The sequence below is a fragment of the Salvelinus namaycush genome, chromosome 21 (assembly GCF_016432855.1).
Source record: "Salvelinus namaycush isolate Seneca chromosome 21, SaNama_1.0, whole genome shotgun sequence".
In the NCBI taxonomy this organism is placed as follows: Eukaryota; Metazoa; Chordata; class Actinopteri; order Salmoniformes; family Salmonidae; genus Salvelinus; species Salvelinus namaycush.
Window position 1 is genome coordinate 55,537,535 of NC_052327.1, and position 26,967 is coordinate 55,564,501.

General features: G+C 42.8%; 1 protein-coding gene across 3 annotated transcripts; it reads right to left on the reverse strand.

The window, feature by feature from the left end:
- Window positions 1–2,786: 2,786 nt before the first annotated feature.
- On the reverse strand, window positions 2,787–10,380 carry LOC120066513 (small VCP/p97-interacting protein-like). 3 transcript variants are annotated; one of them, XM_039017938.1, is made up of 5 exons: window positions 10,180–10,380; window positions 9,893–9,956; window positions 9,445–9,495; window positions 4,455–4,562; window positions 2,787–4,026 (listed from the first exon to the last, which is right to left on the reverse strand). In XM_039017938.1, exons 1-5 carry the CDS (start codon window positions 10,218–10,220, stop codon window positions 4,012–4,014), a joined length of 279 nt encoding a protein of 92 aa, XP_038873866.1. In that variant the 5' UTR covers window positions 10,221–10,380; the 3' UTR covers window positions 2,787–4,011. The 3 variants fall into 3 exon arrangements, with proteins under 3 accessions (XP_038873866.1, XP_038873864.1, XP_038873865.1); XM_039017936.1 differs by having other exon boundaries at window positions 4,393–4,562; XM_039017937.1 differs by having other exon boundaries at window positions 4,393–4,562; window positions 9,893–10,380.
- Window positions 10,381–26,967: the final 16,587 nt, after the last annotated feature.

The following is a 26,967-nucleotide window of genomic DNA, read 5'->3' on the forward strand; positions in this document are numbered from 1 at the left end:
GCCGTTGTAAAGAAAAAGCAGACGAAGCCAACCGGATGGTTCGTTTATTATAGTCATGATGGATATTGCGTTTAATTAAGCAAGTCTATGTCACTAGATAGTGTTCAGTCACCCATTTAATCAAAACAAATTCAAATAGTTTTTGATGCTTTAATGCCGTTTTTATGTGTATAATATGATGTACAAAAATATATATGAGCTGTTTTCAAAGAAAATGCAACAATAAAACTTTTCCATAAGAAAATATATGTTCTCTGGGAGACCCGCCAGGGACCTGTGGAAGAAAACAGGCCCTGATCTCATGTCCGCCAGCAGGGGAAGACCTAACGCCCCAGCTCGTGCTGTTATGGGGTGGGCCGAAGGCCTCCACAAAGCTCTGGCCCACCCTCACGTGTCTGAAGGACGCACTGTGGTCCTCCCGCAACCTGCTGGTAGGGAAACGAGTCCCTCATGGTGTACTCTTGTACTATTTCAATCAGGAAACAACTGTCTTTACCTACTAGTTTTTTTGGAACAAGGTTGTCGAGTTTCAAAACAGCGTCCATAAGACCTACAGAGCTGTTGCAAAACAGGAAATGGATTTTCAAAATGTAGTTGTCTTTTTAAAACATAAATACATTCATCAAAAGAACACGACTGCTTGCAACAACAAAAAAGATTAACGCGACTATACTTGTCTCGTGTCCAAGCGGACAAAACAGGAAGTTAGTTTTGTATTTTAAAAATCCCAGTAGATCTATACATTTTCTTTGCAGTCACTAAAATCATGATGATCAAAATTGGAAGTGCAACTATCCAAAGGTACAGAATTATGGGAAATGACTCTCACTAAGCATATTTCACCAAACAATATTACAAATCAAATTTGATACCTGATTTCAAAAAAATATTTCAAAAATAAGCAGATTGTGTGTGTGATTCATTCATCAGATGTACTAGGTGGGTATAGGAAGAAAACCTCAAGTATAAAAAGCAAGGCAGGTATAAATGCAATACTTCCAAGTGCACAATAACACCTGCTGGTTCAGGCTCTCTTCCCATTTCCACCTGAGATCTGCAGAGTTATCATCGTGGACAGGTACGCCCCAGTGGATGACAGATCTGCAGAGTTATCATCGTGGACAGGTACGCCCCAGTGGATGACAGATCTGCAGAGTTATCATCGTGGACAGGTACGCCCCAGTGGGTGACAGATCTGCAGAGTTATCATCGTGGACAGGTACGCCCCAGTGGGTGACAGATCTGCAGAGTTATCATCGTGGACAGGTACGCCCTAGTGGATGACAGATCTGCAGAGTTATCATCGTGGACAGGTACGCCCCAGTGGATGACAGATCTGCAGAGTTATCATCGTGGACAGGTACGCCCCAGTGGATGACAGATCTGCAGAGTTATCATCGTGGACAGGTACGCCCCAGTGGATGACAGATCTGCAGAGTTATCATCGTGGACAGGTACGCCCCAGTGGATGACAGATCTGCAGAGTTATCATCGTGGACAGGTACGCCCCAGTGGATGACAGATCTGCAGAGTTATCATCGTGGACAGGTACGCCCCAGTGGATGACAGATCTGCAGTTATCATCGTGGACAGGTATGCCCCAGTGGGTGACAGATCTGCAGTTATCATCGTGGACAGGTACGCCCCAGTGGATGACAGATCTGCAGTTATCATCGTGGACAGGTACGCCCCAGTGGATGACAGATCTGCAGAGTTATCATCGTGGACAGGTACGCCCCAGTGGGTGACAGATCTGCAGAGTTATCATCGTGGACAGGTACGCCCCAGTGGATGACAGATCTGCAGAGTTATCATCGTGGACAGGTACGCCCCAGTGGATGACAGATCTGCAGAGTTATCATCGTGGACAGGTACGCCCCAGTGGATGACAGATCTGCAGAGTTATCATCGTGGACAGGTACGCCCCAGTGGATGACAGATCTGCAGAGTTATCATCGTGGACAGGTACACCCCAGTGGATGACAGATCTGCAGAGTTATCATCGTGGACAGGTACGCCCCAGTGGATGACAGATCTGCAGAGTTATCATCGTGGACAGGTACGCCCCAGTGGATGACAGATCTGCAGAGTTATCATCGTGGACAGGTACGCCCCAGTGGATGACAGATCTGCAGAGTTATCATCGTGGACAGGTACGCCCCAGTGGATGACAGATCTGCAGAGTTATCATCGTGGACAGGTACGCCCCAGTGGATGACAGATCTGCAGAGTTATCATCGTGGACAGGTACGCCCCAGTGGATGACAGATCTGCAGAGTTATCATCGTGGACAGGTACGCCCCAGTGGATGACAGATCTGCAGAGTTATCATCGTGGACAGGTACGCCCCAGTGCAGATCTGCAGAGTTATCATCGTGGACAGGTACGCCCCAGTGGATGACAGATCTGCAGAGTTATCATCGTGGACAGGTACGCCCCAGTGGATGACAGATCTGCAGAGTTATCATCGTGGACAGGTACGCCCCAGTGGATGACAGATCTGCAGAGTTATCATCGTGGACAGGTACGCCCCAGTGGATGACAGATCTGCAGAGTTATCATCGTGGACAGGTACGCCCCAGTGGATGACAGATCTGCAGAGTTATCATCGTGGACAGGTACGCCCCAGTGGATGACAGATCTGCAGAGTTATCATCGTGGACAGGTACGCCCCAGTGGATGACAGATCTGCAGAGTTATCATCGTGGACAGGTACGCCCCAGTGGGTGACAGATCTGCAGAGTTATCATCGTGGACAGGTACGCCCCAGTGGGTGACAGGGTTGGGGTCAATTCCATTTCAATTCAGAAAGTAAATCCCCAAAAAATGTTCCTCATTGAAAAGCATTGCAGATAGTTGTAATTTCAGTGTACTTCCTGAACTGAAATGGAATGGACCGAAACCTGGTGAATAACGGTAGTCCTATTACCATCGTGACAACAGACTGCATACCCAAGAAAGAACATTATGTGACACCGGTGTATGTTTGGATAAAATAATTCCTGGAACATTGTCATGACAACAATATTACTGAACAGGTTGAAATGAGAAAAAAACAGAAGAAGAAATATTCATGCATAAAAAACACTTTTTCATCAGGCTTTCACGACTCAAACCTCTTACCTCATTTAAAATATAGCATTTTCTTCATACATTACAAACCATTACAACCTGTAGCAAATAACTTATATTGCACAGACATATGAAAATCAAACACTAAAGTGAAAAGTCAACTGAATAGTGCTGGTGCGTGAACTCTAAAACATTCACGTGGTTCATCAGTAGCTATGGGAAACGTAGTTCTTTTCACACTGATCTACAATAGAAAATGTCATTTGAATCATCTAGGCCTATTTTGAACAGTAAAAAGGACTTTGTTGCATAAAATCATTGTAGAAGGAAAATATACTATACAGTAAATAGATCACAAGAATGAGAATATTCCTCAAAGTTCAAAATGTCTGAAACAATTGCAAAAGAAGTAAGCGCCATGGTGTTAAAGCTGGCAAAGTTGAAATGGCTGAGAGAAAGAAAGGCGAGAGGACAAAGAGAACACAGAGAGAGAGAGAGTGCACTGCAAGACGCCTGGTACAGTTTATCGATGTAGTGTGAGAGCATATTTCCTCTGAGTGTTTATATTCTATTCATAGCTATGCCACCCTGTCTGTTCCAAAGCTCCATTGGCTGGCTTGCATATTCTCTTGTATATATTGGCATTAAGGGAGGCATGTCCTGTGATTCACACGGCCAACATTGGGCAGCAGAATCTTTTTTTTTTTTTACCAGCGTCGAAGCCCGGCAAACTATCCTACGAAGTTGAGAGATGCAGACACACAATCGCCTCTAAAAATAAAATAAAAAGCTTGCATTTAAAAATAAAAAATCTAGTAGAAGGGCTGACATTCAAAAAAAAAAAAAAGCCTTTTCAAGTCAACTGGTACCGACACTCTTCATGATGTTAGCTGAACCTCAGTCTACATTGAGACTTCCAGGATCTCTCCATGTCTATCTTTAGCCTACCTGCCACTACAAAACAGAAGAAAACATGGTATTAAAGGATGGAATAGACACAGCTCACGCATCTCCTCAAAAAGGGGAAAAGCATACTCGTAGACAAATAAATGACCTGTTGAGAGAAACAGGAAACATTCGAACAACAAGTGGGCGATATGTGGCATAAATAAACCAGATTCAGTCATTCATGTAGTCGGAGACATTAAAAAGCCATTATGTTTTGGGCTACATCATTTAACTATTCTAGCGCAAAACAAATGACCTATATGATTAATTAATTATTTAAAAAGAAATATATATATATATAAGCCAGCAAAGAATACAAGGTTAGGCCGTCTTGCCTTTCTCAAAGGTGTGCTGATTCGTTAAGAGACTTACCTCTTGAAGTTGCAGGCAGACTGTGACATGACATAATCTGTGTTGAAAATATGAGGACTAACCTTCAGCCCTCCTCCAGGCGGAGACGGTCTCATCTCTTGTTTCTCCATCTCCTTATTCTTTTTATTTCTCTCAACTGCTTGGGGGTTTTTGACACCCCTGTAGGTTGTCTAAGAGGAGATGGAGAGGTCAGAATGGCAGCTACAGACACACGGCTCTGTCCCCACTGGCACTCTATTCCCTATATAGTGCACTACTTTAGACCAGAGCCCTATAGAACCATATTCCCTACATAGTGCACTACTTTAGACCAGAGCCCTATAGAACCCTATTCCCTATATAGTGCACTACTTTAGACCAGAGCCCTATAGAACCCTATTCCCTATATAGTGCACTACTCCTGACCAGAGCCCTATAGAACCCTATTCCCTATATAGTGCACTACTTTAGACCAGGATCCTATAGAACCCTATATATGTGATGTGATCTTCCTGTCTGGGTTGGCGCCCCCCCCCCCCCTTGGTTTGTGCTGTGGTGGAGATCTTTGTGGGCTATACTCGGCCTTGTCTCAGGATGGTAAGTTGGTGGTTGAAGATATCCCTCTAGTGGTGTGGGGGCTGTGCTTTGGCAAAGTGGGTGGGGTTATATCCTTCCTGTTTGGCCCTGTCCGGGGGTATCATCGGATGGGGCCACAGTGTCTCCTGACCCCTCCTGTCTCAGCCTCCAGTATTTATGCTGCAGTAGTTTGTGTCAGGGGGCTAGGGTCAGTTTGTTATATTTGGAGTACTTCTCCTGTCTTATCCAGTGTCCTGTGTGAATTTAAGTATGCTCTCTCTAATTCTCTCTCTCGGAGGACCTGAGCCCTAGGACCATGCCTCAGGACTACCTGGCATGATTACTCCTTGCTGTCCCCAGTCCACCTGGCCGTGCTGCTGCTCCAGTTTCAACTGTTCTGCCAGCGGCTATGGAACCCTGACCTGTTCACCGGACGTGCTACCTGTCCCAGACCTGCTGTTTTCAACTCTCTAGAGACCGCAGGAGCGGTAGAGATACTCTTAATGATCGGCTATGAAAATCCAACTGACATTTACTCCTGAGGTGCTGACCTGTTGCACCCTCGACAACCACTGTGATTATTATTATTTGACCATGCTGGTCATTTATGAACATTTGAACATCTTGGCCATGTTCTGTTATAATCTCCACCCGACACAGCCAGAAGAGGACTGGCCACCCCTCATAGCCTGGTTCATCTCTAGGTTTCTTCCTAGGTTTTGGCCTTTCTAGGGAGTTTTTCCCAGCCACCGTGCTTCTACACCTGCATTGCTTGCTGTTTGGGGTTTTAGGCTGGGTTTCTGTACAGCACTTTGAGATATCAGCTGATGTACGAAGGGCTATATAAATACATTTGATTTGATATATATAGTGCACTACTTTAGACCAGGATCCTATAGAACCCTATTCCCTATATAGTGAACTACTTTAGACCAGAACACTATTCCCTATATAGTGCACTACTTTAGACCAGAGCCCTATAGAACCCTATTCCCTATATAGTGCACTACTTTAGACCAGAGCCCTATAGAACCCTATTCCCTATATAGTGAACTACTTTAGACCAGAACCCTATTCCCTATATAGTGCACTACTTTAGACCAGGATCCTATTCCCTATATAGTGCACTACTTTAGACCAGAGCCCTATTCCCTATATAGTGCACTACTTTAGACCAGAACCCTATTCCCTATATAGTGCACTACTTTAGACCAGGGCCCTATAGAACCCTATTCCCTATATAGTGCACTACTTTAGACAAGGGCCCATAGTGTTGACTACACTGTTACAAGTCTAACGTCTCTTATCATGTGTTCAGTTGAAACGAGTTAATTCATCGTCTTCAGTTCACTTTATTGATCTTTTCAGAAATGGGTCTCGCATAATTGAGAGAATTTACAGACAAGAGTATTACTAGAATACAGGCCTACATGTGCATGTCATGATCTGACTAGAAATATTATGTTGAACGTAATTCTATTTGTACGGTTAAACGCTAGATACAGAAGGGTTGCAAATCAAACTGAGCTTCCTGAAAGAGGATAGTGCTCGCCATTGGGCAGGGCAGCCAGTTGTCAGACTTCCTGAAAGAGGATAGTGCTCGCCATTGGGCAGGGCAGCCAGTTGTCAGACTTCCTGAAAGAGGATAGTGCTCGCCATTGGGCAGGGCAGCCAGTTGTCAGACTTCCTGAAAGAGGATAGTGCTCGCCATTGGGCAGGGCAGCCAGTTGTCAGACTTCCTGAAAGAGGATAGTGCTCGCCATTGGGCAGGGCAGCCAGTTGTCAGACTTCCTGAAAGAGGATAGTGCTCGCCATTGGGCAGGGCAGCCAGTTATCAGACTTCCTGAAAGAGGATAGTGCTCGCCATTGGGCAGGGCAGCCAGTTGTCAGACTTCCTGAAAGAGGATAGTGCTCGCCATTGGGCAGGGCAGCCAGTTGTCAGACTTCCTGAAAGAGGATAGTGCTCGCCATTGAGCAGGGCAGCCAGTTGTCAGACTTCCTGAAAGAGGATAGTGCTCGCCATTGAGCAGGGCAGCCAGTTGTCAGACTTCCTGAAAGAGGATAGTGCTCGCCATTGAGCAGGGCAGCCAGTTGTCAGACTTCCTGAAAGAGGATAGTGCTCGCCATTGAGCAGGGCAGCCAGTTGTCAGACTTCCTGAAAGAGGATAGTGCTCGCCATTGGGCAGGGCAGCCAGTTGTCAGACTTCCTGAAAGAGGATAGTGCTCGCCATTGGGCAGGGCAGCCAGTTGTCAGACTTCCTGAAAGAGGATAGTGCTCGCCATTGGGCAGGGAAGCCAGTTGTCAGACTTCCTGAGAGACATTCAGTACAGTTCATGCAGACAGATAGCCGTTGCCAGGTCGTCACTAGTTACCACAGCCACAAAGTCATAAACACCACGTATTTCTACAATTTATCTTAAAATATTATTTTAAACCTAACCATAACCACACTGCTAACCTTATGCCTTACCTTAAATTAAGACAACAAAAATTAGATTTTTTTTCCTTTCATGAATTTTACAATTTAGCCAATTTTGACTTTGTGGCTGTGCTATCTAGTGGGAACCCAGTTGCCATCTGTTTGACACATGCTGGATTATATGACCTCCAATGTGGCAAGAGGCCTGGTCCCAGATCTGTTAGAGGCATTAAGTTCCAGTATATAGTGTTGTTGTGTCGGGGAAAAGCATAAGTTATAGCCTGGTTCCAGATCTGTTTGTGCCGTCTTGCCAAATCCTGTGGTCAACGGAGTGACAATAACCATTGGAGCTGGCAAGACAGCACAAACAGATCTGGAACTAGGGTAAGGAACGTTTAAAATAAAGTTAAGACAGAATGACAAAGTGTGCAGCACCAGAAGTGAGAGGTGGGTCGTGTGGGTGGTGGGAGGAAATACCAGCCGAGTCAAAACATGGAGCTAAGAACACGGTCTTCATACTCACCTCGATGCTTTAGTAGGACGACATGTTTTATGGGTTGGATACAATTGGCTTTGACTGAAGAATTTCTGTATAACAGTAAAAAAATAAAAATACCCACCAGTCTTATGAGGAGCAACTAAACATTATGATTGAAGATACTTTAGTAGCCTTGCAACAAAGGGTACAAAACACTATAGATTGAATTTCTAGATTGGATTTCTTGGTTCAAGGCTCGTTATATTCGGCTAACCTTTTCACACTACGGAGCGGAAATCAAGCCGAGCTGCAGTGTGCTGACCTGGTTACACGGCACATCTACCGTACAGATGTAGGATCTTCATTTGAGCCAGTTTGCTACAGCCTGAACATAATCATGCAGCAACAGGAAATGTGAATTATGTGGATTATAATTAAATTGAATTTTTTTTGTAGGAGTTGATACATTTTTCGTAAGGGAAAAATCGAGTCTGAAATATCAGTGGAAATTACAAACTTCAGAAGACTTTTTAAATCTCAAATATACTGCAAGTTCTCCTGCAACAGGGTGATCACATTAAGATCCTACATCTGTAGCTGCTGGAACCGTACTGGGAAGGGATTGGAGCCAGCGCAGTAGGGGTTTTCGGTCAGTTAACACGATAGTGTAAAAAGGGATAGGTAATAAGATTTACATTTTACATTTAAGTCATTTAGCAGACGCTCTTATCCAGAGCGACTTACAAGTACATACATTCATACTTTTTTGTACTGGCCCCCCGTGGGAATCGAACCCACAACCCTGGCGTTGCAAGCGCCATGCTCTACCAACTGAGCTACACGGGACTAGATGCCTTCTCTCTTCTCCCAGCAGACTCCACTGTCTCAGTAAGCTCTTCTATGCTATATGAATAACAAGACTGGGAGAGTGGCTGGCTGCTGAGATGAACTGGTAGAGTTGGGACAAATAAACCATACCGATCACTTATCACAGGCATTTTGGCAGATATCGTTCATTACGATAAGTAGCCTATACTAGAGAAATGTGTTTTGAAATTAAATGTTTTCTAATATGACTGATTGTTCATGGAACAATAGATGGCTACAACCATACAACTAGTAGTAGTAGTTTAAAGGATTTTTTTTTTTTTGTACAAATGGTGCACATTAAATGTTATCGCATAAATTCAGGCAATTTATCACAATATGGATTTCTGTCTGTATCACCCAGCTCTACTGACTGTTCAGTGGTTGTCTACAGTACGCCACTTAGAAGACACTCATCCCAGCTAAATGACTCATGGTACAGTGGTGTACAGGATCCCTGTGGGAACTGACCCCACAACCTCACCACACCCTAATCCAACTGAGCCACACAGGACCACCATGTGTGGGCTATATAGGGCTGGTTTCCGGGACACAAATTAATCCTAGTCCTGAACTGAAAAAAAAAAGAATAATTTAACGGTGAATCTCCATGGAAAATGCTTTTCGATCCTAGACTAGGCTTAATCTGTGTCCGGGAAACCAGCCCTTTGCTGTACCAGTGTAAGCCTACCGTATATGGTTGTCATAACAACTTGTCCAAAACAGTCATACCTCTTTCTGCCTCTTCTCAGCGGCCTCTGCCAGCTCACGTCTCCTTGTCTCCTGGCAAGGAAGCAGAACATGTTGAGTGGGAGGAAAATTTAAATAAAAAAAATATATAATGTTAAATGAAATTAATGAGGAGGAAAAAAATATTCAAGTAATGAGAAATGAAGAGCAGAGACCTGAATGGGAACGTATAATTCTTATTGTTTGTGTTTATTGGTTATGCTGTTTTATGTTACATTGTTTCATTTTGTAATCCAAATATATGTACAATTTGTTTACGATGTTGACCTGAAACATAGACAATTGTGTGTGTGTGTGTGTGTGTGTGTGTGTGTGTGTGTGTGTGTGTGTGTATATACACAGCTGGCAATATATATATAAAGTGTAGCTCGCTAGTTAACGGCAGCAACCAAGCTAATAATGAACCTAGCTACTGTAACAAGTTACTTACTCGATCTGGTGAGGTGGACAAGTCGTTTCCAGGTCCACCAAGGCACGGTAAGCACATCCCCATACTTGAGCAAGGAAATCAACTTTTTAGTTTCAGTGTTGAATGTTTGTTGGCTACTTGACTAGATTGAGCTAGTTAACGTTAGTTCGCTAAATCTAGAAGAACCCAGCAGGCAAGGTTAGCAAAAGTGCCAAGTTAGTTACTCTTGTGCACATCGACAAAGTGGCTACCCACTCTGCTTTTGCTAAATCTACGAGCTAACTAACTATAACCATGGAGGAACAGACCTTAAATCACCACGGAAGGGCCAACCTCCAACCACTCTCATCAGCAAGTTTTTCCAACTGTCCAACCAAAACCACTGCCTTGTCTACTTGTATATTCCCAACAGTCATCTAGAACAGTAGCAGTGGGATGCTCAACTTTACAGCCTTTCAGCCTAACCCAATAAAATAATGTTGTTTTTTACGCCGTATATCCAAAGGCATCTCACCACTCGGACAGGCTGCACACAACACTGAGGTATACAGAACGGCTGCATAGTGTGTTCTGAATATATTTGTGAACCGCTTTGCGATCTGAAACACAACCCTTTTGTAGTCTGCCATGTGCGATCGAAGCTGCCGCCCTGTAACGAGGAGTCACCAGCTTGTTGTCAGCAACACACAAAAAAAAAAGTACTTCCGTGTTGCGGAATTTAAGAAACTTTCAAAATAAAAGTCCCCCGCGTAATATTATAAAAAGTGTGAATAACTTGTATTTATTCATGATATATGAACAACTATTGTCTAAACATTAACAATGATTCATATTTGTTCATATTTAAGTTGCATTTGCATTACATTTGTAAAAAAATATATATGTTCTAAGGTCAAATAAATGTTCCCAATGCAAATCAATGCAAATGGAATACCTATTTGCCTATAGAGCAACACATATTCTGGGTGCCACAGTAAAAGTATTATAGGAAATACTCAGGGGTGTCTGTAGAATGTATATGTGTTCTGAATAATACGGAGTGTTGCCAATATGTATTACATATACAGTGATTTGCATTGTGATCAATGGAATGGGTGGAGAAAGGCCAGCAACACTCTTGTGTTATTCCGTATGAATCGTTTTTCCTGTAAAGTGCTATATTTGTACCGTATAGTTTCCAGGCACCACATTTTAAGCTGTTTGACCACAGTAAAAGTCCAGCAACATTTCCTATGACCTAGCATTTTGTTTAAACTGATTTGTATTCTAGGGACTCTAGTGAGTAGACTGGACGAGGGACTCTAGTGAGTAGACTGGACGAGGGACTCTAGTGAGTAGACTGGACGAGGGACTCTAGTGAGTAGACTGGACTAGGGACTCTAGTGAGTAGACTGGACTAGGGACTCTAGTGAGTAGACTGGACTAGGGACTCTAGTGAGTAGACTGGACTAGGGACTCTAGTGAGTAGACTGGACTAGGGACTCTAGTGAGTAGACTGGACGAGGGACTCTAGTGAGTAGACTGGACGAGGGACTCTAGTGAGTAGACTGGACTAGGGACTCTAGTGAGTAGACTGGACTAGGGACTCTAGTGAGTAGACTGGACTAGGGACTCTAGTGAGTAGACTGGACTAGGGACTCTAGTGAGTAGACTGGACTAGGGACTCTAGTGAGTAGACTGGACTAGGGACTCTAGTGAGTAGACTGGACTAGGGACTCTAGTGAGTAGACTGGACTAGGGACTCTAGTGAGTAGACTGGACTAGGGACTCTAGTGAGTAGACTGGACTAGGGACTCTAGTGAGTAGACTGAACCCTGGTTTTATGGACACACAATCAATAATTTTTCCTGTACAGTGCAATTTGTTTGTGCAATAGAACAAAAATACAGTGACTTTTCTTAAACATTACATTTCAAAATTGCATCCCTTGAACAATAGCACCAGTAAATAAACAAGAATCTTACAATCAGAATAAAATGTTTTTTTATTATTTAAATTTGTATGTATTTGTATTTTTTTACCAGTAGGCTATTATTGTGTTTTTGACATTAATTTACTTAGACTCCAACCTTTCCTCAATGTGCTAAACCTTATAATATTATCTATCTTATATAATGTAGTAATTGTCTTTCGTTTAGAATTTTCACACATGTAGTTATATTTTTTACATCATTTTAACATCATGCACTATTCAAAGCTGCAAAAAAAATATTAGTTTACACATAGCGTCATACCGCCGACTTTTATTTTGAAGGCAAAATGCTGGGCGTCTATGCAGGTGTTGTGAGATCTGACAATCTGTGTCGAACTGCAAAAAGAAGACTTGGAACACCAGCGTTTTCATGCAGTTGGGATGGTTGTCCAGTAAATGGAATATTATTGATTTCATTATCATAGGCAAAAAAAACGATTCCACTGTCCGTTTTTTTTATTTTTATAGGAAATGTAAACAAATAATGTCTAGTTTCCATAGTTTCTCTCATGGAATGTCATTCCTTTGCTGCATGATTTGGGGTTTAAGGGAGCATAGGAGGGGAATGTGACGTGTTCCTTCAAAATCAATAAAAAGGACATGTATAAATGAAAAAAATACACTCTTCTCTACTACTGTCGCCTACATGTTATTTACAAAAGTATATCCTGGACAAGATCACTTCAGATGGATAGACTTCACAGCTATGCATCTTTATGTGTGTAATCCATTGACATGCAATCAAGAGATCTGTACAGACTTGTATATGTAAATATTCCAGTATATTAGATTATTTGAAATCTAGCCTATGATCATCTCTTTGTCATCTTGGATTAGCCCTGTTCAGTTAAATAGGCGAGCATTTTTTTCCACAGATTTGATTTCACCACTCCACCAATCAATAATCAATAGGCGTTTTATTATGTAACGCTGTCAGACTCATAACCAATCGAATTTCAAAACCCCACCCATGAATACCGTTAATGATGAACATGTCAAAGGACAGTGCGTCAGTGTCTATTGGAAGACCATGGTCCGACTCCGTTTCGGGGAACCATATTTAATTTAATGTGTATCAGTTAGCCTAATGACATAGTTTCTCCGAGGTTAGGCTACCGGAATCGCACCATGAATACTCAAATTCAGTTTCATTCAGTGGATCCCGGACTCGAACTCTCCTCAACGCAGACAGGTAGGGCTACCACCAACTTCACTTTTAAAGACTTTCTTTTTGGAATAATTATAAAGGGGTTATCTTCCGTTCATTGGCACGGGGATAGCCTTGTTTGTCTGACATACATTTTCCTAATAAAGCGAAGCGACTCTCGGTAGAGTCAACACGTTTCCATTTCTCGTGAATTAGATTTCAACCGCTATAATTTCGATGATCATAAATTATTCCGGAGGCACAATGGAGCGCCATGCTATGAATTTGACATTTTACGCACTAGCCTAATAATATACAGTACCAGTCAAAAGTTTGGACACACCTACTCATTCATGGGTTTCTCTTGTTTTCTACATTGTAGAATATTAGTGAAGACATCAACACTATGAAATCCCACAAATGGAATTATGTCGTAACCAAAAAAAGTGTTAAACACATCAAAATATATTTTATATTTGAGATTCTTCTAAATAGCCACCCTTTGCCTTGATGACAGCTTTGCACACTCAGCATTCTCTTAACCAACTTCATGAGGGAGTCACCTGGAATGCATTCCAATTAACAGGTGTGCCTTCTTAAAAGTTAATTTGTGGAATTTCTTTCCTTCTTAATGTGTTTGAGCCAATCAGTTGTGTTGTGACAAGGTAGGGGTGGTGTACAGAAGCTAGCCCTTTTTGGTAAGAGACCAAGTCCATATTATGTCAAGAAAAGTTCAAATAAGCAAAGAGAAACGACAGTCCATCATTACTTTAAGACATGAAGGTCAGTCAATCTGGAAAATTTGTACAGTCGCAAAAACCATCAAGTGCTATGATGAAACTGTCTCTCATGAGGACCGCCACAGGAAAGGAAGACCCAGAGATAACTCTGCTGCAGAGAATAATTTCATTAAAGTCAACAGCACCTCCGAAATTGCAGCCCAAATAAATGCTTCACAGAGTTCAAGAAACAGAAACATCTCAACATCAACTGTTCAGAGGAGACTGCTTGAATCAGGCCTTCATGGTCAAATTGCTGCAAAGAAACCACTACTAAAGGACACCAATAAGAAGACTAGATTGAGCCAAGAAACACGAGCAATGGACATTAGAGCGGTGGAAATCTGTCCTTTGGTCTGATAAATCCAAATGTGAGATTTTTGGTTCCAAACAACATGTCTTTGTGAGACGCATAGAAGGTGTACGGATGATCTCTGCATGTGTAGCGATACGCCATCCCATATGGTTTACGCTTAGTGGGACTATCATTTGTTTTTCAACAGGACAATGACCCAACACACCTCCAGACTGTGTAAGTGTAACAGTTCCGTAACTACAGACGCTGGGAGATGGGATGCAAGTACAGGGTGCTGATTTAATAAATAATAGACATGAAACAAAGCAAGAACAGCATCTGGACAAGAGAAACAAAAACAACATCAATGCAGACATGGGAATGAAACTGAGGAAGTGACGGATATTTGACCAAGAAGGAGGGTGATGGAGTGCTGCATCAGATGACCTGGCCTCCACAGTCACCCAACCTCAACCCAATTGGGATGAGTTGGACCGCAGTGTGAAGGAAAAGCAGCCAACAAGTGCTCAGCATATGTGGGAACTCCTTCAAGACTGTAGAAAAAGCATTACAGGTGAAGCTGGTTGAGAGAATGCCAAGAGTGCAACATTGTCATCAAGGCAAAGAGTGGTTACTTTGATGATTTGTTTAACACTTTTCTGGTTACTACATGATTCCATATGTGTTATTTCATAGTTTTGATGTCTTCACTACTAACCTACAATGTAGAAATATAGTAAAAATAAAGAAAAACCCTGGAATGAGTAGGTGTGTCCAAATGTTTGACTGGTACTGTACATGCATGTCAATCTATTTACAATAATAAAAAAATATATAATTTGCCCCTTATTTGACCATGCAAACAGTAATTGGAAAATTGTGTAGACTACATATTTAACCTGTATTTCTCCCCTTAAATATATTCATATGCACTACATTACACTACACAAAATGCTGGGTTGTTTGGATGACTGGTGGTTGCAGGTATTGGGTCAGTCAGTTGGGTTGCTTTCTTCAGAAAGAGCATGGTTGGGTTGTTAACGCTAGGTTATTGATGCTGCGTTAATTCTCCCGCCAAATCCAGAAGGTCAAAGTGATGAGGTAAGCTTGTCAATGAGGATTGTTGCAGCTGTTTAGCAAGTCTAGCGTACCGTGCAGCCAGCGCTGAATGGAATTACTTTTTGCTGGACAAATGGGAAAGGCGTTGTGGCTGACCAAACATGGTGAGTAAAAAGCTAGCTAGCTAACATGACTAATGATCCATTCAGGTTAAATAGACCTAGCTATCATAATTACATATTTTCTCAGTCATTGAGTCATTAAAACTCGTTTTTCAACCACTCCACAAATTTCTTGTTAACAAACTATAGTTTTGGCAAGTCGGTTAGGACATCTACTTTGTGCATGACACAAGTCATTTTTCCAACAACTGTTTACAGACAGATTATTTCATTTATAATTCACTGTATCGCAATTCCAGTGGGTCAGAAGTTTACATACACTAAATTGACTGTGGTTTTTTAACAGCTTGGAAAATTCCAGAAAATTATGTCATGGCTTTAGAAGCTTCTGATAGGCTAATTGACATCATTTGAGTCAATTGGAGGTGTACCTGTGGATGTATTTCAAGGCCTACCTTCAAACTCGGTGCCTCTTTGCTTGACGTCATGGGAAAATCAAAAGGCATCAGCCAAGACCTCAGAAAAAAAAATTGTAGACCTCCACAAGTCTGGTTCATCCTTGGGATCAATTTCCAAACGCCCGAAGGTACCACGTTCGTCTGTACAAACAATAGTACGCAAGTATAAACACCATGGGACCACGCAGCCGTCATACCGCTCAGGAAGGAGACGCATTCTGTCTCCAAGAGAGGAACGTACTTTGGTGCGAAAAGTGCAAATCAATCCCAGAACAACAGTAAAGGACCTTGTGAAGATGCTGGAGGAAACGGGTACAAAAGTATCTATATCCACAGTAAAACGAGTCCTATATCGACATAACCTGAAAGACCGCTCAACAAGGAAGAAGCCTCTGCTCCAAAACCGCCATAAAAAAGCCAGACTACCGCTTGCAACTGCACATGGGGACAAAGATCATACTTTTTGGAAAAATGTCCTCTGGTTTGATGATACAAAAATAGAACTGTTTGGCCATAATGACCATCATTATGTTTGGAGGAAGAAGGGGGAGGCTTACAAGCCAAAGAACACCATCCCAACCGTGAAGCACGGGGGTGGCAGCATCATGTTGTGGGTGTGCTTTGCTGCAGGAGGGACTGGTGCACTTCTCAAAATAGATGGCATCATGAGGATGGAAATTTATGTCAATATATTGAAGCAACATCTCAAGACATCAGTCAGGAAGTTAAAGCGTGGTCACAAATTTTAGTTTTATTGATTTTACCTTTTATTTAACTACGCAAGTCAGTTAAGAACAAATTCTTATTTTCAATGGCCTAGGAACAGGGGGTTAACTGCCTTGTTCAGGGGCAGAATGACAGATTTTCACCTTGTCAGCTCGGGGATTTGATCTTTCAACCTTTTGGTTACTAGTCCAATGCTCTAACCACTAGGCTACCTGCTGCAAATTGGTCTTCCAAATGGACAATGACCCCAAGCATACTTCCAAAGTTTTGGCAAAATGGCTTAAGGAAAACAAAGTCAAGGTAGAGTGGCCATCACAATGCCCTGACCTCAATCCCATAGAAAATTTGTGGGCAGAACTGAAAAAGCGTGTGCGAGCAAGGAGGCCTACAAACCTGACTCAGTTACACCTCCTCTGAATGGGAATGGGCCAAAATTCACCCAACTTATTGTGGGAAGCTTGTGGAAGGCTACCCAAAACGTTTGACCCAAGTTAAACAATTTAAAGGCAATGCTACCAAATACTAATTGAGTGTATGTACATTTCTGACCCACTGGGAATGTGATGAAAGAAATTAAAGCTGAAATAAATCATTCTCTCTACTATTATTCTGACATTTCACATTCTTAAAATAAAGTGGTGATCCAACTGACCTAAAACAGGTAATTTTTACTAGGATTAAATGTCAGGAATTGTGAAACTGAGTATAAATGTATTTGGCTAAAGTGTATGTAAACTTCCGACTTCAACTGTACATATTGAACTGAAGGTAGTGTCTCAAATGACCCCTAAAACCTTGGTACGTCTTTGTCCCCCAGATACTAAAGACAACATTGTCCTGAGAGTTTCTCCCACCACCAGTAACGAGTTGGAAAGAAGACTGCCTTTACAAGCATTGATCAGGCCCAGGAGTCATATTGTAGAGTAAGTATACATGTTAAATTATTGTATACAATTTAATATGTAATACTTTTAACCAGAGGAATTAACTAATTACAAATACACTCGTTACTGTAATTGAGTAGCTTTTCCAAGTACTTGTACTTTTAAAAGAAAAAATATTTTTAAAATAAATTTTACCCCCTTTTCTCCCCAATTTCCGTGGTATCCAATCGCTAGTATTTACTATCTTGTCTCATCGCTACAACTCCCGTACGGGCTCGGGAGAGACGAAGGTCGAAAGCCATGCGTCCTCCGAAGCACAACCCAACCAAGCCGCACTGCTTCTTAACACAGCGCGCCTCCAACCCGGAAGCCAGCCGCACCAATGTGTCGGAGGAAACACAGTGCACCTGGCCCCCTCGGTTAGCGCGCACTGCGTCCGGCCCGCCACAGGAGTCGCTGGAGCGCGATGAGACAAGGATATCCCTACCGGCCAAACCCTCCCTAACCCGGACGACGCTAGGCCAATTGTGCGTCGCCCCACGGACCTCCCGGTCGCGGCCGGCTGCGACAGAGCCTGGGCGCGAACCCAGAGACTCTGGTGGCGCAGCTAGCGCTGCGATGCAGTGCCCTAGACCACTGCGCCACCCGGGAGGCCCCTACTTGTACTTTTTTGAGTATTTTTCAGTCAGTAAATTTACGCCATCGGTCAAAAGTTTTAGAATACCTACTAAAGGGTTTTTCTTTATTTTTACTATTTTTCTACATTGTAGCATAATAGTGAATACGTCAAAACTATGAAATAACACATATGGAATCATGTAGTAACCAAAACAAGTGTTAAACAAATCATCAAAGTAGCCACCCTTTGCCTTGATGACAGCTTTGCACACTATTGGCATTCTCTCAACCAGATTCACCTGGAATGCTTTTCCAACAGTCTTGAAGAAGTTCCCACATGCTGAGAACTTGTTGGCTGCTTTTCTTTCACTCTGCGGTCCAACTCATCCCGAACCATCTCTATTGGGTTGAGGTCGGGTGATTGTGGAGGCCAGGTCATCTGATGCAGCACTCCATCACTCTTCTTCTTGGTCAATTAGCCCTTACACAGCCTGGAGGTGTGTTGGAGGTGTGTTGGGTCATTGTCCTGTTGAAAAACAACTGATAGTCCCACTAAGCGCAAACCAGATGGGATGGCGTATCGCTGCAGAATGTTGTGGTAGCCATGCTGGTTAAGTGTGCCTTGAATCTATATAAATCACAAGTGTCACCAGCAAAGCACCATCACACCACCTCCTCCATGCTTCATGGTGGTAACCACACATGCGGAGATCATCCGTTCACCTACTCTGTGTATCACAAAGACACGCGGTTGGGACCAAAAATATAAATATTTGGAGACATCCGACCAAAGGATATATTTCCACCGGTCTAATGTTCATAGCTTGTGTTTCTTGACCCAATTAAATCTCTTCTTATTGGTGTCCTTTAGTAGTGGTTTCTTTGCAACAATTCAACCATGAAGGCCTGATTCACACAGTCTCCTCTCAACAGTTGATGTTGAGATGTCTGTTACTTGAACTCTGAAGCATTTATTTGGGCTATAATCTGAGGCTGGTAACTCTAATGAATTTATCCTCTGCAGCAGAGGTAACTCTGGGTCTTCCATTCCTGTGACGGTCTTCATGAGAGCCAGTTTCATCATAGTGTTTTATGGTGTTTGCGACTTCACTTGAAGAAACTTTCAAAGTTCTTGAAATGTTCCATATTTACTGATCTTCATGTCTTAAAGTAATGATGGACTGTCATTTCTCTTTACTTATTTGAGCTGTTCTTGCCATAATATGGACTTGGTCGTTTACCAAATAGGTCTCTCTTCTATATACCACCCCTAGGTTGTCACAACACAACTGATTGGCTCAAATGCTTTAATTTGTGGGCTTTCTTTCCTTAACTTTTAAGAAGGCACACCTGTTAATTGAAATGCATTCCAGGTGACTACCTCATGAAGCTGGTTGAGTGTGTGCAAAGAGTGGCTACTTTGAAGAATCTCATATTTTTTTTCCTGTTGAAATTTTTTTTGTGTTATTAAAAGTAAAAATAAAGAAACCCTTGAATGAGTAGGTGTGTCCATATCCTATATTAAGAAAGAGAAGCTTAGGCCTAACTCCAGAGAGCGATACTGTATGCCAATGGCATGCTACAACACAGAAATGCATTTCGTTATGTCAGATGGCTTCTGCGTCTTCTATATAGATGTACAGAAGGTGTAATTTATACATTTTCGATTCAAATGTTTTGTATAAAGATGAGCATTATACCGTTTGATTTATAGGAGTAACTCTGGTCGACCTGAATTTCAACCGTCGGAGTCCATTGGCGCGTCGGAGGCACACTGCCTTCATATCGTAGGCCTGCAGTAGCTAAAGCTTTATAATAGCCGTATCAAATGTTTCTAAACTTTATTAGGGTAATATCAAAAGTAAGTCAAGCCGTTGTTAATAGGGGAAATACGAGCAGAAGAGCGAAATGTAAACCAAGGAAAAAATGCACTACCCTCCCCTGTGCCTAATAAAAAAATAACATAAACACAACGTTCCCCAAAGCAGAAATATAAGTTTGACAACCCTCCCCTCTTTTGGACCACCCCTCCCACCCAGTAAATGTAGGTACTTTGGGTGAGTTTCTCAAAAACGTAAAGATTAACTTTCAGCAATAATATCATCATGTTGATAGTTGTGGCCCGTTATTGAAAACCAGTGGAATGGTCAATCATCCGTTGGTAACCACAAAGGGACCCGTGTTACCCATCAGGTCTGTTACCCATCAGGTCTGTTACCCATCAGGTCTGTTACCCATCAGGTCTGTTACCCATCAGGTCTGTTTGCTGCAGTGCTTTGTTAATTGAGACTGGTCTTGAGAAAGGCCTCTGTTTAACGGGGAGGTTTGAGCATAGTCTCAACTATATCCCCTGGTCTTGAGAAAGGCCTCTGTTTAACGGGGAGGTTTGAGCATAGTCTCAACTATATCCCCTGGTCTTGAGAAAGGCCTCTGTTTAACGGGGAGGTTTGAGCATAGTCTCAACTATATCCCCTGGTCTTGAGAAAGGCCTCTGTTTTAACGGGGAGGTTTGAGCATAGTCTCAACTATATCCCCTGGTCTTGAGAAAGGCCTCTGTTTAACATGGAGGTTTGAGCATAGTCTCAACTATATCCCCTGGTCTTGAGAAAGGCCTCTGTTTTAACGGGGAGGTTTGAGCATAGTCTCAACTATATCCCCTGGTCTTGAGAAAGGCCTCTGTTTAACGGGGAGGTTTGAGCATAGTCTCAACTATATCCCCTGGTCTTGAGAAAGGCCTCTGTTTTAACGGGGAGGTTTGAGCATAGTCTCAACTATATCCCCTGGTCTTGAGAAAGGCCTCTGTTTAACATGGAGGTTTGAGCATAGTCTCAACTATACCCCCTGGTCTTGAGAAAGGCCTCTGTTTAACATGGAGGTTTGAGCATAGTCTCAACTATATCCCCTGGTCTTGAGAAAGGCCTCTGTGCTCAAACATCCACGTTAAACAGTCTCAACTATATCCCCTTATCTTGGTTTGTAACGTAACAAACTGTGGAAAAGGGTCTGAATGTACTGTATAGTATGAAGCCCAATAGGGCTTATATTATATATATATATGTGTTTCACTATGTAGCACTGCTCTTTATTCTTTTAATTTGTTATTTTCTGTCATCAGTTGATTTATAGGAATAAACTGAACAAATACTTCTGATATTGAGTTTGATTTTGTTATTTCATTTTATTGGGCCTTAACATTTCCACACACACACAAAAGCTGGAAACAATTTTTAAGCTATGAAAGTTTTTACTCTGGTAAAAAAAAACACATCATTCATTAAATTAAATTTATAAACCTTATTTTTAAATCACCAAAATTCAAAAAAGTCACACATACATCTTGTTGCAGGTTCATGGTCTCATTGAGAACTTGAAAGAAAAGCAAAAACCCGTACATTGCTCTTGCTAGTGTTACTGTTTTTTTATTAAACATAATTAGCAGTTGTCACAAGGTGCTTTACAATAACCTGCTCTAGACCCCAAAGAGCTAAAGCATTCTTCTTCTTCATGTACATACTATTAGAGGCAGGAGCTAAGACATTATGGTCCTATTTTAAGTTAAGTGGAAATGTGTCTCTTAAGAGGGTTTTGTTTGAATAACTTAATCAATATTCCAGGAAGTAAGTACCTGTACCGCTTTCCAATCAATCAGCTTATCGTACTGTCTACCAGCTCATCAATACATTCTCAACAGATTTCACAACATATTAAAGGAAGTACCGGTACTCGCTAAGCAAGCAACATGTCGCCTTTTACACATCCGTTTAACCACTGATATTTTGGTCGTAGGATCTGGACTAATAGCCATGATGGGGTAGACGTTCCTTTTTACTTGAACACGTTAATAACAAGGCACATCATTTACCGAACTTCACTTCGACGGCTAAGTCTTGATATAATCTAACTCCTCTCAGGAGCTCGAAACACCTGAATGCGTCATCATGTATGACTGATCAGTAGAGATGCACTGAGCCTACAGAAATACCCATTTTTAATCACAGAAATACCCATTTTAATCACAGAAAGAACACTGATAGCCAGACAGGCAAAACACTGACAGTCAGACTGTCTGTGCCCTTGAGTAAAATCACCCATTCTGTTTGCAACAAGGCCGTTACTGCAAGACAACATGGCTAACACATCAACTTTTTGGCCTAAATTTAAAAAACTACAGGTTTGGGTCCTATCCAATACAACAGTGTGAAACCCTCCTGTATTTTCAAGTACTGTGGTGGCAGCATCATGTTATGGGTATGCTTGTCACCGGCAGAGACTGGGGAGTTTGTCAGGATTTAAATAAATACGAAAGGAGCAAAGTCAAGGTAAAAAGTTAAAGGAAAACCTGCCTCAAGTCTTCTGAAAACCTAACCTTGGGATACAGTTTATTTTTCAGAGAGATATTTACACATTTTTATGCCAAAGATACACCCGAATGGCTTTCCAAGATGTGTTGAGTGATCCTGAATGGTCCAGTCTCCGTCCTGATTTTAAATCTGCTTTAAAAAAAAACGAGACGATGTTTGAATATTGCTTTCCATCGGCGATTCCAAATGTACTGAGTTTGAGCAATTTTGACAAAAACAATGGATTTTTGTTGCCCTAAGAGTTTGGTAAAATCTTCATAAAAATGATTCACAGCTGTAACCAAGTATTCACTCAGGGGGGGGTGGAGACTTATGGTGCTTCCACCAAGTATTCACTCAGGGGGGTGGAGACTTATGGTGCTTCCACCAAGTATTCACTCAGGGGGGTAGAGACTTATGGTGCTTCCACCAAGTATTCACTCAGGGGGGGTGGAGACTTATGGTGCTTCCACCAAGTATTCACTCAGGGGGGGTGGAGACTTATGGTGCTTCCACCAAGTATTCACTCAGGGGGGGTGGAGACTTATGGTGCTTCCACCAAGTATTCACTCAGGGGGGGTGGAGACTTATGGTGCTTCCACCAAGTATTCACTCAGGGGGGTGGAGACTTATGGTGCTTCCACCAAGTATTCACTCAGGGGGGTGGAGACTTATGGTGCTTCCACCAAGTATTCATTTAGGGGGGTGGAGACATACTCGATGCAATTCATCACCCCTTTAAAATGTAATACTTGGTGGAAGCATTCAAATCTAAAAATGATTACATTAAAAGTCATTTGAAAATGTTCTGTGACTTTTAATGTAATCCTTTTTAGATTTGAATTTTAAGGCAGAAAAATGTGTGAAGACTGTGCAAAGGGGTGTGAAGACTTTCACTAGCCAGATTCCGTCCCATACGTCCAGATTCCATCCCATACGTCCAGGTACATCCAGATTCCATCCCATACGTCCAGATTCCATCCCATATGTCCAGGTACATCCAGATTCCATCCCATATGTCCAGGTACATCCAGATTCCATCCCATACGTCCAGATTCCATCCCATACGTCCAGGTACATCCAGATTCCATCCCATACGTCCAGGTACATCCAGATTCCATCCCATACGTCCAGGTACATCTAGATTCCATCCCATACGTCCAGGTACATCTAGATTCCATCCCATACGTCCAGGTACATCCAGATTCCATCCCATATGTCCAGGTACATCCAGATTCCATCCCATGCGTCCAGGTACATCCAGATTCCATCCCATACGTCCAGGTACATCCAGATTCCATCCCATACGTCCAGGTACATCCAGATTCCATCCCATATGTCCAGGTACATCCAGATTCCATCCCATGCGTCCAGGTACATCCAGATTCCATCCCATGCGTCCAGGTACATCCAGATTCCATCCCATACGTCCAGGTACATCCAGATTCCATCCCATACGTCCAGGTACATCCAGATTCCATCCCATACGTCCAGGTACATCCAGATTCCATCCCATACGTCCAGGTACATCCAGATTCCATCCCATATGTCCAGGTACATCCAGATTCCAACCCATATGTCCAGGTACATCCAGATTCTATCCCATATGTCCAGGTACATCCAGATTCCATCCCATACGTCCAGGTACGTCCAGATTCCATCCCATATGTCCAGGTACGTCCAGATTCCATCCCATATGTCCAGGTACATCCAGATTCCATCCCATATGTCCAGGTACGTCCAGATTCCATCCCATACGTCCAGGTACGTCCAGATTCCATCCCATACGTCCAGGTACGTCCAGATTCCATCTCATACGTCCAGATTCCATCCCATATGTCCAGGTACATCCAGATTCCATCCCATATGTCCAGGTACATCCAGATTCCATCCCATACGTCCAGGTACATCCAGATTCCATCCCATACGTCCAGGTACATCCAGATTCCATCCCGTACGTCCAGGTACATCCAGATTCCATCCCATACTTCCAGGTACATCCAGATTCCATCCCATACGTCCAGGTACATCTAGATTCCATCCCATACGTCCAGGTACATCCAGATTCCATCCCATACGTCCAGGTACATCCAGATTCCATCTCATACGTCCAGGTACATCCAGATTCCATCTCATACGTCCAGGTACATCCAGATTCCATCCCATACGTCCAGGTACATCCAGATTCCATCCCATACATTCAGATACAGTTAGATCAGACTTCACGTGACCTAATATCTTGATTGATGGCATTTCCCCCCACAGTACTGCGGAGAGGTGTGTGTATGTGTGTTAACTGGTGAGTGTGCCTGTGTGATTGACTATTTAATTTGGGACTGAAATGACCTAACAAACTAGAACAGGAGCCAAGCACACAGACAAAGATTAAATCAATGCTTCTATTTAGGTCTGTGGCTGGAACTGGGAGACGGAATGCTATGTTGCCAGAGATGGTGATCTCTGAGGTGGCCTGGTTTGTCAAATCAAATTTATTTATATAGCCCTTCGTACATCAGCTGATATCTCAAAGTGCTGTACAGAAACCCAGCCTAAAACCCCAAACAGCAAGCAATGCAGGTGTAGAAGCGCGGTGGCTAGGAAAAACTCCCTAGAAAGGCCAAAACCTAGGAAGAAACCTAGAAAGGAACCAGGCTATGAGGGGTGGCCAGTCCTCTTCTGGCTGTGCCAGGTGGAGATTATAACAGAACATGGCCAAGATGTTCAAATGTTCATAAATGACCAGCAGGGTCAAATAATAATAATCACAGTGGTTGTCGAGGGTGCAACAGGTCAGCACCTCGGGAGTAAATGTTAGTTGGCTTTTCATAGCCGATCATTAAGAGTATCTCTACCGCTCCTGCTGTCTCTAGAGAGTTGAAAACAGCAGATCTGGGACAGGTAGCACGTCCGGTGAACAGGTCAGGGTTCCATAGCCTCACGCAAAACAGTTGAAACTCGAGCAGCAGCACGGCCAGGTGGACTGGGGACAGCAAGGAGTCATCATGCCAGGTAGTCCTGACGCATGGTCCTAGGGCTCAGGTCCTCCGAGAGAGAGAAAAAAAGAGAGAAAGAGAGAATTAGAGAGAGCATACTTAAATTCACACAGGACACCGGATAAGACAGGAGAAGTACTCCAGATATAACAAACTGACCCTTGCCCCCCGACACATAAACTACTGCAGCATAAATACTGGAGGCTGGGACAGGAGGGGTCAGGAGACACTGTGGCCTTATCCGATGATACCCCCGGACAGGGCCAAACAGGAAGGATATAACCCCACCCACTTTGCCAAAGCACAGCCCCCACACCACTAGAGGGATATCTTCAACCACCAACTTACCATCCTGAGACAAGGCCGAGTATAGCCCACAAAGATCTCCGCCACGGCACAAACCAAGGGGGGGGGGGGCCAACCCAGCTATAACGATGTGGCTTCTCAGTCTATTAGTATACTGTAAATCTTGTCTCCAAATTGTACCACTTATACTGCAATCACACGCCTTACAGCAACACCACCACCACCATCTTGATTAGCCGACCCAGGCAGTTTAGGAAGTAGTTATTAGAAGTGATCGTGGCTAATTGATTTAATTGTAAGCCTTCTAAATATTTGATCAGCGGGAAAGATTGCTGTACTTATTTATTCATGTATCCCATAAAGAGTTGCTTTTGGAAGCCTGATAAAAATCCAGGGCTCGTATTCACTAAGCTTTTAACAGTAGGAGTGCTGATCTAGGATCAGGTCCCCCCCCTTGTCCGTATAATGACGAGCTAAAAGGAAGAACTGATCCTAGATCACCACTACTACTCTGATATGCTTTGGGACTCCGCACCCTGATAAAACCAGGGCCTCCATTAAGTGTCAAGGATCAGCAGTCTGTTATCAGCTTGCTGAGGAATCTTAAACAGGTGGTTTAAAAATGGATGAGGTCCAGCTGAGGAATCTTAAACAGGTGGTTTTAAAATGGATGAGGTCCAGCTGAGGAATCTTAAACAGGTGGTTTTAAAATGGATGAGGTCCAGCTGAGGAATCTTAAACAGGTGGTTTTAAAAATGGATGAGGCCCAGCTGAGGAATCTTAAACAGGTGGTTTTAAAATGGATGAGGCCCAGCTGAGGAATCTTAAACAGGTGGTTTTAAAATGGATGAGGCCCAGCTGAGGAATCTTAAACAGGTGGTTTTAAAATGGATGAGGTCCAGCTGAGGAATCTTAAACAGGTGGTTTTAAAATGGATGAGGTCCAGCTGAGGAATCTTAAACAGGTGGTTTAAAAATGGATGAGGCCCAGCTGAGGAATCTTAAACAGGTGGTTTTAAAATGGATGAGGTCCAGCTGAGGAATCTTAAACAGATGGTTTTAAAATGGATGAGGTCCAGCTGAGGAATCTTAAACAGATGGTTTTAAAATGGATGAGGTCCAGCTGAGGAATCTTAAACAGATGGTTTTAAAATGGATGAGGTCCAGCTGAGGAATCTTAAACAGGTGGTTTTAAAATGGATGAGGCCCAGCTGAGGAATCTTAAACAGGTGGTTTTAAAAATGGATGAGGCCCAGCTGAGGAATCTTAAACAGGTGGTTTTAAAAATGGATGAGGCCCAGCTGAGGAATCTTAAACAGGTGGTTTAAAAATGGATGAGGCCCAGCTGAGGAATCTTAAACAGGTGGTTTTAAAATGGATGAGGTCCAGCTGAGGAAT